This window comes from Neoarius graeffei, chromosome 11, assembly GCF_027579695.1.
Source record: "Neoarius graeffei isolate fNeoGra1 chromosome 11, fNeoGra1.pri, whole genome shotgun sequence".
Taxonomy (NCBI): Eukaryota; Metazoa; Chordata; class Actinopteri; order Siluriformes; family Ariidae; genus Neoarius; species Neoarius graeffei.
Genome location: NC_083579.1, coordinates 25,729,471 through 25,746,997, shown reverse-complemented (window position 1 = coordinate 25,746,997; position 17,527 = coordinate 25,729,471). Strand labels below are relative to the sequence as shown.

The window sequence follows — 17,527 nt, the reverse complement described above, 5'->3', positions numbered from 1 at the left end:
TAAAGTTTCAAATGTGCATAAAATTAAAACTGTTGCCTATGAGCTTTAAATGCTACAGGGTTCATTAAAGGTCTTGTCAAATTAATTTAGTAATTTTAGATTATTACGATGATGTGCAAAAGTAAGAACCATGTTAAAGGAGAGACTGAAGAAAATTGTCAGATACTTACTTCAGAGACAGCAGCAACATTCCTGTTTACTTAGCCTTTTTATAGCTGTGATCAGAAGTATATCTTACTAGCATCTTAAACCAAAAAAGCCCATTTAGACTAGACTTAAGCCTTTTTTTTGTGTGTGTGTGTGGTGTGTAGCTGCTTGCAGTTCCAGTGGACATCACAGTACAGCTATATGAGAGAGACACCTGGGCTCATGTTGGTACTCTTTCTGATGACCTTCTCACTCAGGTCAGTAGAGTTTACAGTGGAAATCAGTTGATGGGGGCGTGGCTTATACCTTGGTATCAGGTACCCAAGGTGTAAGACACACCCCTTAAATTCTGCTGAGGAAATATATAAATTTGTGTGTATATATATATATATATATATATATATATATATATATATATGTATGTGTATGTATGTGTGTGTGTACAGTGCCCTCCACAATTATTGACACCCCTTGAAAATATTCGTAAAAAGGGTTTGAAAAAATCCACCTTTTGGTGAAGTCGTTTCATCTCACACTGAAAAAAAAAATGAGAAAAATCCAGCCTTTAATTGAAAATTTCTTCCGAGAAAAACAAGAAATTTTCAATGAAAACATGTCACCATTTTTGGCATCCCTGCATTTAATACTTTGTACAACCTCCCTTTGCCAGTAAAACAACACTGAGTCTCTCCTGTAACATTTTATAAGGTTGGAGATACAGAGCAGGGCATCTGAGCCCATTCCTCTTTACACAATCTCTCTAGACCATCCAGGGTCCTCAGCCCTCTCTTGTGTGCTCTCTTCTTCAGCTCACCCCACAGGTTTTCACTGGGGTTTGGCTCAGGGGACTGATATGGCCATGGCAGAAGCTTGATTTAGTGCTCGGTGAACCATTTTTGTGTTGATTTGGACATTATGCTTCAGATCATTGTCTTGCTGTAAGATCCACTGATGACCCAGTTTTAGTTTCCTTTCCCCAGGTTTTTATTTTATTTTATTTTTTTATTAATACTGCTGCATGTGAAGAAACAAAGGTCATCCAGAGTTACTATGTAATCAGAAAACCTACATCTACCTGCATGTGGTCTTAGTACAAGTACTTCTTTCTTGTTAGAGTTAAGCAGAAGGAAGTTATTAAGCATCCGGTGTCTAATATCCTTTACACATTCCTCAATTTTATTAAGCTGGTGTCTCATCTGGCTTTGCTGAAACATACAACTGTGTCATCAGCATAACAGTGGAAGCTAATACCATGCTTATGAGTCATATTACCCAGAGGTAGCATGCATAAAGAAAAAAGCAGTGGGCCTAAGACAGCACCTTGTGGAACACCAAACTTTACCTTAGTACGTGTAGAAAAGTCACCATTTGCATCAACAAACTGATCAGTTAAAAGTTTTTGAAGTTCTTTTCTTTTTACGCCAAACCCACCTTGAGTGTTTATTGCCAAAAAAAAGCTCGTTTTGTTCCATCAGACCAGAGAACACGGTTCCAGTCAAAGTTGCAGTAGCATTTCACAAACTTCAAGTGCTTACGTTTGTGGTTAAATGACAAAAGCTTTTTTTCAGGCACCTTACAAATAATCTGTTTGCATGGAGGTGGTGTAGTGGTTAGCACGGTCGCCTCACAGCAAGAAGGTTCCGGGTTCGAACCCATCGGCCGGCGAGGGCCTTTCTGTGTGGAGTTTGCATGTTCTCCCCATGTCTGTGTGGGTTTCCTCCGGGTGCTCCGGTTTCCCCCACAATCCAAAGACATGCAGTTAGGTTGACGTGGGGCGGCCTTGGGCTGAGGTGCCCTTGAGCAAGGTACCTAACCCCTGACTGCTCCCCGGGCGCTCTGGGCTGCCCACTGCTCTGTGTGCGCGCACGCGTGCGTGTGTTCACTGCTTCAGATGGGTTAAATGCAGAGGATGAATTTCACTGTGCTTGAAGTGTGCATGTGATGAATAAAGGTTTCTTCTTCTTCTGGAGTCTGATGGTAGTTTTGGAGACTTGGAAACCCCAAGATTTTACTTCTTGTAATTCACCAACAGTGATCCTTGGATTTTTCCCCCCTCTCTTACCCTCCTCCTCACTGTACATGGGAGCAGAATAAACTTGGTTCCTCTTCCAGGCAAGTTTGTAACAGTTCCAGTTGGTGTCCACTTTTTCATTATTGCCCTAACAGTAGAAATGGACATTTTCAGGCAAGTAGATATTGATCATCACCGTTCCCTGACTTATGAAGGTCAACACACTGCTCCCTCATTTGGTTTGTGTTCTCTTCTCTTTCCCATGTTGATTGATGACTAAGGGAATTTGGCCTCTGTGTCGCCTCATATTTGTTCCCCAGTTAATCAGGAAGTCATGGATTACAGCTTGAAAGTTCCTACACACTCCAATCAACTCATGTTAAATTCAACACAATTTAAATGGGAGTTTAACAAAACATGTTAAACTCAACACAATTTAAATGGGACACATGCTTCAGTGACATTGTGTTCACTATAATTTCCAGGGGTGCCAGGAATAGTTGCACATGTGATTTTGCTGAAAATAATTATTTCTTGATGAGGGATTTGTTTTCCATTTAATACATTTATTTCAATTAAAGGTTGGATTTTTCTCATTTTTTTCAGTGTGAGATTAAGTGACTTTACCAAAAGGTGTATTTTTTTTCAAACCTTTTTTACTCATCTTTACAAGGGGCGCCAATAGTCATGGAGGGCACTTGTATATGGGTCTAAAGGGTACCAGGTACCTGTACTTTAAGTGAAATACGAATGGACTTTTTTTTTAAATTGGTTCAGTCTATTTAAAATTTCACAAATTAGTTAATATGTAGATGGTGAAGGTGTTTATTTGCATGTCACAGATCATCCCAAAGTGTCCCATACCACAGTAGTGTGCCAAAGTAAATAAGTTTTCATTTATTATTAACTAATCCATTTATAACTACATTTAATGCTGTGGAACATCCACAAAACAAGTTGGTTCTCTTTCGAAGTTAGCAAGACAAAAAAAATTGCAGCTTGTCTTGTTACGGAGAAACCACAAAGCCCAAATCTCTCCATGTTCATGATGGAAAACCTAGTTACACCTTTACCTTTTTGACTTTTTAAAAGTTCTGACACTGGAGACTACTTTCAGACCTGTTTGTTAAAGGTCTCCTGACAAAGTGTTACCAGAAAATTGATCAAAACCTCCTAGATCAGTCAGATTTGAGAATACAACAGCGCTGTGGTGTAAGTGGACATTGGGTTCGTGCAGAAATGATACACAAACTGTGTAGCTGTATACAGTACATCATAGCATGTAAAATATATATATAGTAGTCAAGGGGGAAAAAAATGTATTTCCAAAATCAAAAGTGTGAAATGGATACAAATGTTTTGAAAATGGAAACCCATAATAAGCTCTTGCTCCATGACTTAAATTAACCTTTCTTTCTAATGCCCACATTTCATTTCTAAACCTGGGGAAATTTTGTGATGAGAAAAGTGCTGTGTGTTGTGCCACAGTAATGTTAAGTCCATTGTTCAGGTTTTTCCTTTGCTCTGAATCAGCAGGTCATTAACGTGGTGGTTTGGTCGCCGTGTGGGAAGTTTCTGGCAGCAGGAACAGTGGGAGGAACTCTCTCCGTTTGGGACGTTGAAGCCAAGCTGTGCATTGAGAGGTACTCTGATTTAATGTGGTTATCGTGATGAATGTTGAGGTTCTTTTTGTAATCCCACTCGTGTGTGGAACAAAGCAAACAGTCCGAGAGATCTCATTTCAGTTTCAAGTGATTTTGAGAAAAATTGACTCTGAACTGGGGCAACATGGTGGTGTAGTGGTTAGCACTGTCACCGCACAGCAAGAAGGTTCTGGGTTCGAGCCCGGTGGCCAACGGGGGCCTTTCTGTGTGGAGTTTGCATGTTCTCCCTGTGTCTGCGTGGGTTTCCTCCGGGTGCTCCGGTTTCCCCCACAGTCCAAAGACATGCAGGTTAGGCTAATTGGTGGCTCTAATTGATGGCAGGTGTGAATGCGAGTGTGAATGGTTGTTTGTCTCTGTGTCAGCCCTGTGAGTACCTGGTGGCTTGTCCAGGGTGTACCCCGCCTCTCGCCCATAGTCAGCTGGGATAGGCTCCAGCTTGCCTGCGACCCTGCACAGCAGTTACAGATGATGGATGGATAACTCTGAATCGAATGAACTGAAGGAAGTTGCATTGCAGAGTTGCAGCAACTACTAAAATGAACCACAACAAATACTACGTCTTCTTGATATTTACTCTAGTGAAAGAAAAGAGAAAATAAACACTGGATATGAAACAAGAACCTGCTTATTTATATAATGATGTAACAATTACTTAGCACTAACTTGATGTTCTTCATGCGCAAGTGTTTCATTTTCATTTGTCTGTCAGTATTTTTTGGTTCATTTTATTCCATGCCGTGCCAAACCCCCCCCCAAGACGGATCGAGCCACAATTATCAAGTTCAATCTTCATCGGACTCAAGTAAACGGACTAAAGCTCCATTAGATAAGATGGCCTTTATTGTCATTGCACAATCACCCATACGACGAAATGAACTTGCCACAACTGAAGGTGTATTAACAATGCATAAGAACAGACATAAAAACAAGAACACAAAAACAAAATATTGGTCATAGAATAAATAAATAAAATCGAGGTAGTTGAAAGTTATTGCACTTCATAAAAATAAGTAAAAAGAGCATTTTAGTGACCCACGTATGTATCAAGTGTCCTGACTGCCCATGGAAAGATGTTTTTCAGTCTGTTTTTTTTTCTGCTCTTTATGCTCCTGTACCTCCTTCCAGAGGGCAGCAGGCTGAGCAGGTGGTGTCCGGGATGGAGGTGGGTTGCAAATGATCTTCCTAGTTCTGGAGAGCGAGTGTGCGTGAGCTTGCGGTCTGTGGGGTGTGTGAGGCCTTGTTGCCTCAAAGCGGGCAAAGAAATGGTTTAATTCCTCTGCCAGTGAGGCGTTGGCACTGATGATCGCAGAGGTGTTGTCTTTATAGTTTGTGAGGAGTTTTAGTCCCTGCCACAGTTGATGTGGGTGGTTGTTTGACACATAGTCCTCCACCTTCCTCTTGTAGGCCTCCTTTGCACCTTTTAATGCCCCTCCTTTAGTCTGCTCTCACCATGCTGTACAGGGCGTCCTGAAGACAGAGTTGTGGGCCCTCAGGAGTGACTGAACTTCTCTTGTCATCCAGGGCTTTCTGTTTGGATAAACACGAATATGTTTGTCAACCGTGATGACTTTTTTTTTTCCATAGTTTATTGATTTTCCATAATAATGAACATACATTCACAAACACAACAATACAACACTCAAAAACAGAACACCCCCCCCCCCCCCCCCCCCCCCCACCCACACACACACACACACACACACTCCAATAGGATCTACGGTAAATAAAGGGGTCATAAAGGTGGTGGCCTCAGTCCTTGTCCAGGCATTTGAATATTTAAGTTGTTCATGAAGGTTAGGAAAGCAGACCACATCTTGTAAAAGTCTTCAACTTTTTCCTCTTGCCATGTAGGTCAGTTTTTCCAGTGCCAAATTAAATGACAGTTCTGTAATCCATTGACCAGAGGTAGGTCCCTGAATCTCCTTCCATCTTAAGGCAATTACACGTTTAGCTTGTAGCAGACAGAAATTAGTTTACGTTCCTTTACAGTCGCTGGGAAATCTTCAGGATATATGTGCAACAAGCATATCTTGGCTTCAACTGGAATAACCCTTTCTCTCAGCTTAGAGATTAAGTCAAGAACCTCTTTCCAGAATACCTGCAGTTTTGTACAGCTCCACATACAATGTAGCAGGGTACCAACTTCGTCCATACATTTGATGCAGCAGTCAGGAATATTGGGATCAAAGTGGTGCAATTTAACAGGAGTGAGAAGTCCTAAGCAACCATTTATACTGTAGGAGTTTGCATCTTGTATTTATAGTTTGAGTTTGGTCCAGAAGACATGCCTCCTCCCAGTCCTCTACACTGAGGTCTGTCTGAAGATCATTTTCCCATGCAGATAGATAAGAGAGTTTTCTTAAGAACCTGCTAATAGCAAACCATAAAAGACGGATATTTGACCCCTGCCATGCAAGTGGTTTACCATGGATTGTTCAATGGTGGATAATGAAGGTTCTGAGGTGGTTTTAATTTGGGACTATATGAAGCTTCTTAATTGCATGTACTTAAAGTGATGTTTCCCAGGTAGGTCAAATTTATCCTTTAATTGTGCGAATGACACAAGGGTACGGTCTTCATAACGATCCTTTATTTTGCTTAGTCCTTTCTCCATCCAGTGTCTAAATCCCATGTCGCGCCTCCCAGGAGTGAACTTTTCATTTCCCCATATAGGTGTGAAACAAGAAAGTTTGGGGGTGTCATTTAAAAAGGTGTGGGCTTCATGCCATATTGTCAGAGTGTTTTTGGGGAATGGATTTTGTCTGCGTTTTCCAAGTGATTTAGTTTGTGACGAATAAAGGTACAGACATAGTGGAAGCTCTATTGTATCATTTTCTGTGTTCACCCAAGCTGGAACCTCTGTGGTATGGAAGTAATATATGGCTGCCCGGAGTTGGGCTGCCCAGTAATAGAGCTTCAAATCAGGCAGTTTAAGCCCGCCACGTTCATAAGGCAGGTAAAGGAGAGAAAGACGCAGTCTAGGGCGTTTGTTGTTCCATATGAAGCAGGTGAAGTTTTTCTTAATAGTGGAAAAAAAAGAGGCTGGAAGTGGAATTGCCTGAAAAAGATATAAAAACTTGGGCAGGACAGACATCTTAATAATGTTTATACGTCCTATCATAGAGATGGGCATTAAACTCCATTTCTCTAGAGATTCTCCTATGGCTCTAACCAGTGGGTTATAATTGATTGGTATTATGTCTTCAATGACAGGTGATATTTTAATGCCAAGGTAAGTAAATCCTTCTGGGGTATTAGTAAACGGAGTATGGATCTGGGGACCTTCTCTCTCTTCCCTGTTCAGTATTAGCAAAGCGCTTTTTTTTTTTTTAATTGTTGTTTTTGTAACCTGAGAATTGTCTGAATATTTTCAGCAGATGGCTGAGAGCCCTGAGTGAGGTTCCTAGCTTTTGTTAAAATAAAACAATATTTTTGCCATTTTGCAAGAAGAGACAAACGATGTTCTGTCTTACCAATAGTCATTCCTGTAATGTCAGATGACTGACGGATTGCCATGGCCAAAGGTTCGACAGCAAATAAAAATAATAGGGCTTATTGGACAGCCTTGGCGCGTAGATTTACTGAGATTAAAAGGTTTAGAAATTTAGTTATTAGTCGCAATTTCTGCTACTGGGTCAGTATATAATAATTGAATTCATTTAAGATATTTTTCCCCCAAACCAAATCTTTTTAAGACGTCAAATAGGTAGCTCCACTCGATCCTGTCAAACGCCTTTTCCGCATCTAATGACAGGATCGCATGATCTCTGGCATTTTGTTTGGCGCATAAAACATTTAGCAGCCTACGTGTGTTGTGAAAAGCTTGTCTGCCCAGTACAAATCCATTCTGGTCATTGGCGATCAGGTTGGGTATTAGTGATTCTATCCGCCTGGCCAGAGCCTTACATAGTATCTTGGTATCACAAGACATTAAAGATATGGGTCGATACGATGTTCTGTCTAAGGGACATTTGTCTGGCTTTAAAAGGAGTGAAATTACAGCAGCTCTTAAAGATGGGGGCAAAATTCCTTTTTCATATGACTCATTAAACACCTCTAAGAGATGAGGTAACAATTTTCCTGCAAATATTTTATATAATTCTATAGGCAGGCCCAGGTGCCTTTCCACTGCTCAAGCCTTTCATTGCTTCTGATAATTCTTCAATACACAAACGTTTACCAAGGTCGGTTTTGGCTTCTAAAGATAATGTTGGAAAGTGGAGTTTATCCAAAAACTCCCTTTGTTTTTCTGAGCTGTTCGATGAGCTGTATTCTGATTTGTACAAACCTTCATAAAACTCTTTGAAAGCAGTGTTTATTTCAGAAGGATCGACCAGGATTTTCCCCATCATGTAACTTAATAGAATTAATAGCTCTATCAGTTTGTATCCTTTTCAGCCTCCATGCTAACAGCTTTCTAGCTTTCTCTCCCTGGTCATAGTATGATTGTTTTAGCCACAATAAACTGGAGGCTATTTTATTGGTGGTTAACTCGTTGTACTGGGATTTCAGTAACATGAGCTCTTGTCGTTTTTCTGGAGTGTCACTGTAGTGAAGTTCTTGCTGTAATTTTTTAACTTTTTGTTCAAGAGTGTTAAGCTGTGAGTAATATTTTTTGGACTTATGCGTAGTATAACTTATCTCACTCCTTACATAGGCCTTGAATGCCTCCCATTTTACTGACGCACTAGTTTGATTTGTATTTAGAGAGAAAGACTCGTCTATTTTCCCGTCAATAAACTTAACAAAGTCCGGGCACTGGAGCCATTTAGACTGAATCGGCAGTGAGGACATTACATTGGGTAGTTGCATTATCAAGGAGATTGGTGCGTGGTCTGACAGCAGTATACTGTCATAACAGCATTTCTCCATTTTTGATAGCAGTTCGTGTGAAATTAAAAAGTAATCTATTCTAGAGTATGCCTTATATGTGCTTGACAAGCATGAATAGTCTCTTTTGTTGGGATTAAGATATCGCCAAATATCAGTTAAGTTTAGATCAATCATGAATTTTTTTGATAATATTCCTTGTTTGTTGATGAGAGGTATCAATACCAGTTGATCGATCCTGTGTCGGGTCTAACACACAATTAAAATCACCGCCAATTATGTATTGACCAGGGTAGGATGATATAGAGAGAAAGAGGTTTTGATAAAAAGAAGGGTCATCTCCGTTAGGAGCGTACACACACATTAAACTGACTTGAGTGGACACTATACCGTTTAAGTATAATATACCTCCCTGATGGGTCTATGTATTTGCTTTTTAATTGAAAAGGTATTGATTTATGAATTAATATTATGACTCCTCTGGCATGAGATGAAAAGAAGGCTGAATGAACTTGTCCTGGCCACCTGTTTTTAACTCTATTTATATAATTTTCTACCAGGTGAGTTTCTTGCAGAAAAATTATATTGGCCTTCATTTGCTTAATCCTATTCAATACCTGTTTTAGTTTTACTAATTTGTTCAGCCCTTTTGTGTTCCAGCTAGAGACTTTTAACTCTGACCTAGTAGTCATCTGTGTTTTAAAATAGGGTTGCATATTCGGAAGACATGACCGACAAACTGAAAAGATGAGACCAAGAACATAGCACCGAGATCCTATTCCTTCCCAAAACCCCCTAATGCACTTCCCCAAACGAAGTACATATGAACTACAAAAAGAGTAATTAACTCTGGTTACGTTCAGTTTGATCCATTACGTCTCATTTGATCCACACAATGAGGAGTAACGTGATTTATGCACTAATACAGCATCATAAGGCTCACTAACATGTCGAAAACAGACTTTAAGTCCAACCAGAACTAAGTTTTAAGGTGAAAATTAAAATAAAATGAAATGAATAAATTCAGTAAAAAGAAAAAAAGCGACAGGAAAAAAAAGAGAATGAATGAATAAATAAATAAATAAATGGGGGGGGGGAACATACACACTAGCCACTCACATGAGCTAACTTCTTAACATGTCACAGTATTTATAATGTACAAATCACACGGAGATGTTTGAAGGATATATGCCTCTCAAACTTAAATGTAATACGGCTTCCGTATTTCAAAACGAATGTTTATACATTATGTCCACAGTGAGGGTTCTCAAAATAAGGGTGTCCATATAGTGGATAGAGAGGAAAGGAAAGGCAGTGTAACCAAAAACACGGGTCCTCCGTCATAAGACCATAGTGGTTTTCAGATGTTTTGTTGCCTTATTTACCAAATGTGATGTTGAGGGCAGCGGAATTAAATTTAGAGAATATATTCATCGGCTCTCGGGGCTTAGGGATCCTCGCGGAGTGACTGAGCCAGTGGACTGAACGTTGCGAAGAAAACCCTCTGCCTCGGTAACGGATGTGAAGACCAGGCTCTTGCCGTCATGGGTGATCACCAGGTTTGCAGGATAGAGTAGCCCGTAACAGATGTTCAGAGCTCAGAACCTCGCCTTCACTCCATCGAATAGACGTTGCCTCTGTCGGGTTTCAGCTGATAGATCTGGGAAGAAGCTGACCCATTGGTTCTCATAACGCACCTCCCTCTGTCTTCTGGCTGCTCTAAGTGTACTTTCACGGTCTTTATAGTTCAAAAACTTTATAACTATTGGTCTGGGGGCTGAAGACCGGCTCGTGTTAACTTGGCCGACGCGGCGTGCCTGTTCAATTACAGGTAGTCGTCGACTTACGACCTATGTGACTTACAACCGATCGACTTTACGACCGTCTGGTTATGACTGGCAAGTGTTTCCTAGCTGAGCTAGCTGAGCGTACGACAGTTTCTGCCCCAGCTCCCGGCAGCGCCCAGCATCCAGCCAGTGTTGCCAGATACTGCTGACGGTTTCCAGCCCAAAATATGTTCAAAACCCACCAAAATGCACTTAAAACCGCCCAATCTAGCAACACTACATCCAGCCTCTTCTATTATGTGTGCAGTGTTTCGCTGGACAAACAACGAGTGAGCTACAGCGCTCGTCCAGCTTAACCAGATCTTGTGCTATAACGTGCGGTAATCAAAGTAACTTTCACTTTTCTGTTCTGTTACACTGTTCTGTGTCCAATGTCCAAAATGAAAAGTTAGTTTTCAACTGTTCAGCTAAAAAAAGTAATTAAAACGATTGTGTTGTTGAAATGTTTTGCAATTTATTTATAATCAAAAACTGATACAGGTGGATGAAAGAGTGATAGTGTGATTAAAAAAAGTACTATACTAGTACCGGTACTACTGAGTGATGAGAAGTCCTAGTGAATGCTTGATAAGTAGACAATAATAAATAATTAGGTGTATTTTTCGGCGCGCACTATGGCTCAAAATAATATACCAGCAAGAAATAAGTTACTTTCACCCCTGAGTATGCAGTGTTTGACTTAAACCAAATAATGAGCCATGGTAATGAAATAAGAAAATGTTGATAAAATAAGACTTTAAGATGATTACAATATCATTACACATCACAATATACTTACGTTCATTTAACATAGGCCGACTTACGACCAGATCGGTTTACGACCGGTCAGTCGTAACCAAACGCAGTCTTAAGTCGACGACTGCCTGTACTGGGGTGGGGGTGAGAGTGTCACCCAGTACCTTAGGGAGTCAGTTTTTCAGGAAACTGCACGTCGGTGCCTTCGGTTTTCTCAGGGAGACCGACCAGTCTCAAATTAGAGCATCTTACCCTGTCTTCTTGTTCTTGGATTTTATTGCGCAGTATCTCTGTTGTTCCTTCCAGTTGTTTAACTTTTTGCTGGAGAGCGGTGACATCCTCCTCTGTATGTGATATTCTCTCTTCCGTTTCACCTATTCTCCTTGACTGGGACAGCAAATCTCCCTTGATGCTGTTAACGGCCTCCATCATGTCGGCTGATTGTTTGCCAAAATCTTGCCTCAGCGAGCATATTGCGTTCAGTATCTCTATATTCGATGGTCTGCTGGCATTAGCCTCCTCCTGGTTGTCATTAGCATCATGGCTAGCGCCGGTCGTGGCTATGTTGTGTTGTGCCGTTGGCTCCGAAGATTGCTGTCCAGGTTTAGAGGTTTTTGGTGGCATGTTGTTCTTCAGAGCTTATTGAAACATAAAAGTGAGTTGAAGTTAACTTTTAGTCATTTTTCAAGTATTTTATCAGAAAGTCAGTGACGAGCCAAGTTACTGTCGTCTGTCAGCGGTACTCCATAACCGGAAGTCCTCAACCGTGACATTATTTATACAAAACTTGATGTAAGAGAGAACAGTGTCAGTAAAGCCCTGTAAGTCCTGTTGTTCAAGGATATTCCATTCTGTGACAGCAGTCCTGCAGCTTGGAGAGTGCACCCTCTGGCCAGGTTTTTACAGTCTTTGTGACCGGCTTAGTTTTCTTCCTGAGGGGAGTGTATGCAGGGATGAGGAGCAGTGAGAGATGGTCAGACCAACCCAGATGTGGGAGGGGGACTGCTCTGTAAGCATGCTTCAGATTAGAATAGACACGGTCCAGTGTATTAATCCCTCTGGTGGAGCACTGTACATACTGTACAAATTTGGGAAGGACAGTCTTTAAGCATGCTTGGTTAAAATCCCCAGCAATGATTTGTACTCCCTCAGGATGAGCATGCTGCTGTCTCTATTAACAATGTCATGTAGGCGGGCGAGAGCTATGCTAACGTTAGCATCTGGTGGAATATAAACAGCAGTAATGAGCACCACTGTCAGCTCTCTGGGCAGATAGAAGGGTCTGCAAACGACTGTTATTGCTTCTATGTCAGGAGAGTAATGGGTGTGTGTGATCTTACTGTTTGTAAACCAGTCATTGTGAACATGTATACAAAATGCCCCTCCTCTGCTATTACCAGAGTCTCCATTTCTGTCGTAGCGATGAGTGGTGCGGCCCGCTAGCTGTACTGTAGCATCCAGGATCAGTTGATCTAGCCAGGTCTCCATGATGATCAGTACACAGCAATCGCAAATGGAGGGGTTTACTGCAAGATCTAATTCCAGCTCGTCGAGCTTGTGAACAACGGATCTTGCATTGGTCAACGCAAGAGTTGTTAACCCGTAGCTGTTTTCATTTCAGCAGTTGTCAATACATTAACCCTTAAGGTGGACGCAGATGTTTTGCGTCAAATCCTTTGTTGTGGTCAGACGTATTGCAAGATGCAGAGTTTTTAAGCTGAATCTTGTCACGAGCCAGCCAGGAACTGATCCGATCTTTCACCCCATTCCCTGGTTTTCCCTGTGCTGCAGCCAGCACACCTGTCTCTCATCAGCTCATCCATGACTCTATATTATACCGTTCGGATGTTCAGTCGGCATGGGGTTGTCTTCGCCTTAGGATATGGTCCCTCCCCCAGTTTTTGTATTCTATTATTTTGTTACTTTGCTGTGCACTGTGGAGTATTTCGCTCTTCTGTGGATATCTTTTATTGGGACTGTGAGAACGTTGTTTTCCCGACACAGAAGCGCTTTGAACTTCTGAACTGTGTTCTTTGAACTGAGAGCTTTTTCCCGTTGCACGTCTGCATTTCTGGACTTGATCATGCTTTTTTTTTTTTTTTTTCAGCCTGCGATCGGTTGCTTTGAACAGATCGTGATCCACTTGCGTCAACCTGCCTCTACTAAAGACCCTCTGCAACGCTCTGCCATTATCTGTGTTGTTGTGCGTTGACTCGAGACCAGTCTTGCGTGTATCTGCAATTTTGTTATCGCAGGTAGACACAAGTAGTTGAAAACTAGTTGCAGCCTGCCGTCTGACCTGGGCATTAGATTTCATTTTGAGATTTATATTACATATTTATTTTTTGCAACCTGTGACCACATATTTTTCTTTAAATGGTATGATGTCAGAGGTGGCAAATTTTTCTTTTTTTCCTTATATTTATTACCTTTATTTATTACAAAAATGTTGCACTGAAAAAGTTCACTAAGATTTTGTTTTTAAATGTTAGACATGTCTGTTTTTCGACATTTTAAAAATGTTTAAGTTTAAGCTGCTTCTAATTTGTTTGTAATTATGTACAATGATATCACAATATCCATGACACCTTGGAAAAGCGTATTGTGACACAATTTGCTGAAATATTGTGTCACTCCTAACACGGAGCTTTTGCCCTAAATAGTGATCTACTCATGAAAGCACTGGAGAGTCACTGCTGTGATTTTAGATGTGAATATAAAATGGAAAAATCTCCCACAATGGCATGTATAGTGAAGAGGGCTGGCACTTTTGCCCAAGTCTCTTTTGTACTCCATCTTGTTGAATTAGTGATGCTGGAATTTGCTGTTATCAGAAATGGAAACGAATTGATTTTTTTTTAATGGTCTTTATTTCCTTTGTGTTTCAGGCAGAAGCATGAGAAAGGCTACACGGTGTGCGGCATGGCCTGGCATCCTTCCGGAGGACAGATCGCTTACACGGACACCGAGGGCTGCCTGGGCCTGCTGGATGGAGTGTGTGCTGCATCCTCCTCCTTATCTTCCACTACAACCAAGAACACCATGGTCAGTCTCTCCATCCACTATCTCTCTTTCAGTGATGGATGGTTTTATTTATATCAAAATTATTTGTTAAAGTATCAAAATTTCACTCTATTTAATTAAATATAATTGAATATATAAACATACAGTGCCCTCCACAATTATTGGCCCCCTTATAAAGATGAGTAAAAAGGGGTTAGAAAAAATCCACCTTTTTGTGAAGTCACTTCATCTCACGCTGAAAAAAATTAGAAAAATCCAAGCTTTAATTGAAATAAATTGATTCAGATGAAAACAAATCCCTCATTAATAAAAGTATTTTCAACCAAAATGCATGTACCACTATTTCTGCCACCCCCAGAAATTATAGTGAACACGATGTAACTGAAGCATGTGTCCCATTTAAAATTGTACATGTTTGAGTTGATTGGTGTGTGTAGGAACTTTCAAGCTGTAAGCCATGACTTCCTGATTAACTGGGGAACAAATATGAGGTGAGACAGAGGCCAAATTCCCTTAGTCATTAATCAACATAGGAAAGATAAGAGAGAACACAAACCAAATGAGGGAGAAGTGTGTTGACCATAAGTCAGGGAATGGTGGTGATAAATATCTACTTGCCTGAAAATGTCCATTTCTACTGTTAGGGCAATAATGAAAAAGTGGACACCAACTGGAACTGTTACAAACTTGCCTGGAAGAAGAACCAAATTTATTTTCCCCCCCACGTCGAGTGAGGAGGATGGTAAGATAGGCAAAAAAAAATCCCCAAGGATCATTGTTGGTGAATTACAAGAAAAAGTAAAATCTTGATTTCCAAGTCTCCAAAACTACCATCAGACTCCACCTCCATGCCAACAGATTATTTGGAAAGTGGCAGAAAAAAGCCTTTTCTGTCAGTTAACCACAAACGTAAGCACCTGAAGTTTGTGAAATGCTACTATAACTTTGACTGGAACTGTGTTCTCTGGTCTGATGTAACAAAAATGGAGCTTTTTGGCAATAAACACTCAAGGTGGGTTTAATGTAAAAAGAAGGATGGTTATAATGAACAGAACCCAATCCCAACTGTAAAATATGGTGGAAGATGTGATATTTTGGGGCTGTTTTTCCTCCAAAGGACTGGAAACCTTGTTGGGGTACATGGCATCATGGACTCCATTAAATACCAGGGCATTTTAAATCAGAATCTGGCTGCCTCTGCCAGGAAACTAGAACTGGCTCGTCGTTGGCTCTTCTGGCAGGACAATGATCTGAAGCATGTGTCCATATTAAAACAAAAATGGTTCACTGAGCACAGAAATAAGCTTCTGCCATAGCCATCTCAGTCCCCTGACCTGAACCCCAGTGAACCCCCCCCCCCCCCCCCCCCCCCCCCCCCCCCCCCCCCCCCCCCCCCCCCCCCCCCCCCCCCCCCCCCCCCCCCCCCCCCCTATGGGGTGAGCTGAAGAAGAGAGAGCACAAGAGAGGGCCGAGGACCTTGGATGATCTGGAGAGATTGTGTAAAGAGGAATGGGCTCAGATGCCCTGCTCTGTATCTCCAACCTGATAAAATGAGAAGACTCAGTGCTGTTTTACTGGCAAAGGGAGGTTGTACAGAGTATTAAATGCAGGGGTGCCAAAAATAGCGCCACGTGTTTTTGTTGAAAATGATTTCTTGTTTCCCTCTCAAATTTATTGAAGTTAATAAATTTATTTCAATTTTGGCTTTTTTCCTTTTTTTTTTTTTTTTAAATTGACCCTTTTTACTAATCTTTATGGAGGAGGCAATAATCATGGAGGGCACTGTAAAACTTAAAGGTGCATGTGGAAAGCTTTTTTTTTTGTGTGTGTGTGTTGTTTGGTCAGCAGGCTGCTGAGAGTAAAGAGCAGAATGGTTATGATGATCTGTTTGATGAGGATGATGGCGGCCTTCTAGACGAATGTCGGAGTGTTTCAGCGGGTGAAGAGGACGACGACGATGATTTGATGCCCGCCACTCGCAAACCGCGCAACAGAGGCAATATCCTGGACGATGATGAGAACTCTAGAGGTGTGGCTTATCCATCTGACTTGATCCATTTTCAGCAAATCATTAATTTTAATAATCATTTTAATACAAGGCATGTAATGATTCACCTTGTTCACTGTTCAATTTGATTCATGATATTGGGTTCACGATTCGATTTTCCTACGATATTTTTGAAAAATTTAATAATTTTATTCCACAAAAGGCAAGATTTCTTTTCCTGTTCTTTATCAAATTTAAATATTGCTTTTGTTAAATTTAAAAAAGCTAATAATAATTATTTACCTACATTTGTAAAGGGTGGAATAAAATACATCATTGGCTATTAATGAAAATATTTATTTTATTAAAAATGGAAAAGTTAATAACAAACAGGGCTTGCTTAATAAACATTTATGGACATTTATACTTCCTCCATTTGCTTCTCTTTTCTTTACAGCAGTCTGTAAAGAGAGTTCTGATTTCTTGTTCAGTCTTTATTTTATTTTTTAAAAAGTCAATCACACAACAGCTCTCAGGGCTCTACATTAACTTTTGGACTCCATTAAATACCAGGACATTTTTAAATCAGAATCTGGCTGCCTCTGCCAGGAAACGAGAACTGGCTCATTGTTTGCTCTTCTAGCAGGACAATGATCCGAAGCATGTGTCCATATCAACACGACTTTTGGACTCCATGTCCAAAAGGTTAATTTCCACTTGCCTTCTATTTTGTCAGTAATACTTTTTTTAGGAAAACAAAAGAATTGTTGTGAATTGCAACATAAAATGAAGATCTCACATTGAGTTGAAGTTTGGTTATTGATTAAGTTTATTATTAAGTTTTTGGTTATTGGTTACTTTTTACTTGTAATGGACAATAACAATTTTATCCAAAATAGTTTTTCCTATCTTGGTCGATTTATTTCCATTTCACATGCATGCAGCTGTTGTAAAGTTTGGTGTGTTTGTGTAGAACTCTCTGACTCTAGGTTCATTACTTGATAATGTAGAAATCATAATGTAGAAATCTATAACAAAGTTTGTATGAACAAAACAGGGTGCCAAGACTTTTGAACAGTACTGTCAGCCTTCCCGCACCATTCATGGCGCGTTTGGTGGTGTCGATCTCAGTTTTGTAGCCCTCGGCCTCTCGCCTATATTACATAGCTAGGGTTACAGTGGGGGGCTAGTCCTCTGGTAACTGCGAGAATTTGACTCTCTCATGACAGTCACATCTGTATTGCAGCATGCCTTGCCAGATGGCAGTAGGCACCATTTTTAT

The 17,527-nt window shown here is 40.6% G+C and overlaps 1 protein-coding gene across 3 annotated transcripts in view; it reads left to right on the top strand.

Annotated features, from left to right (window-relative positions):
- The window catches only part of wdhd1 (WD repeat and HMG-box DNA binding protein 1), a 166,196-nt gene that overhangs the window by 24,714 nt on the left and 123,955 nt on the right, over positions 1 to 17,527 (top strand). Inside the window, exons 8-11 of one of the 3 annotated variants that reach the window (XM_060933658.1) lie at positions 312 to 404; positions 3,695 to 3,801; positions 14,123 to 14,279; positions 16,104 to 16,287. In XM_060933658.1, coding sequence (XP_060789641.1) covers positions 312 to 404; positions 3,695 to 3,801; positions 14,123 to 14,279; positions 16,104 to 16,287 — 541 coding nt within the window. Of the gene's footprint in view, positions 1 to 311; positions 405 to 3,691; positions 3,802 to 14,122; positions 14,280 to 16,103; positions 16,288 to 17,527 lie in introns of all 3 variants that reach the window. The other 2 variants (XM_060933657.1, XM_060933656.1) reach the window with 2 other exon arrangements.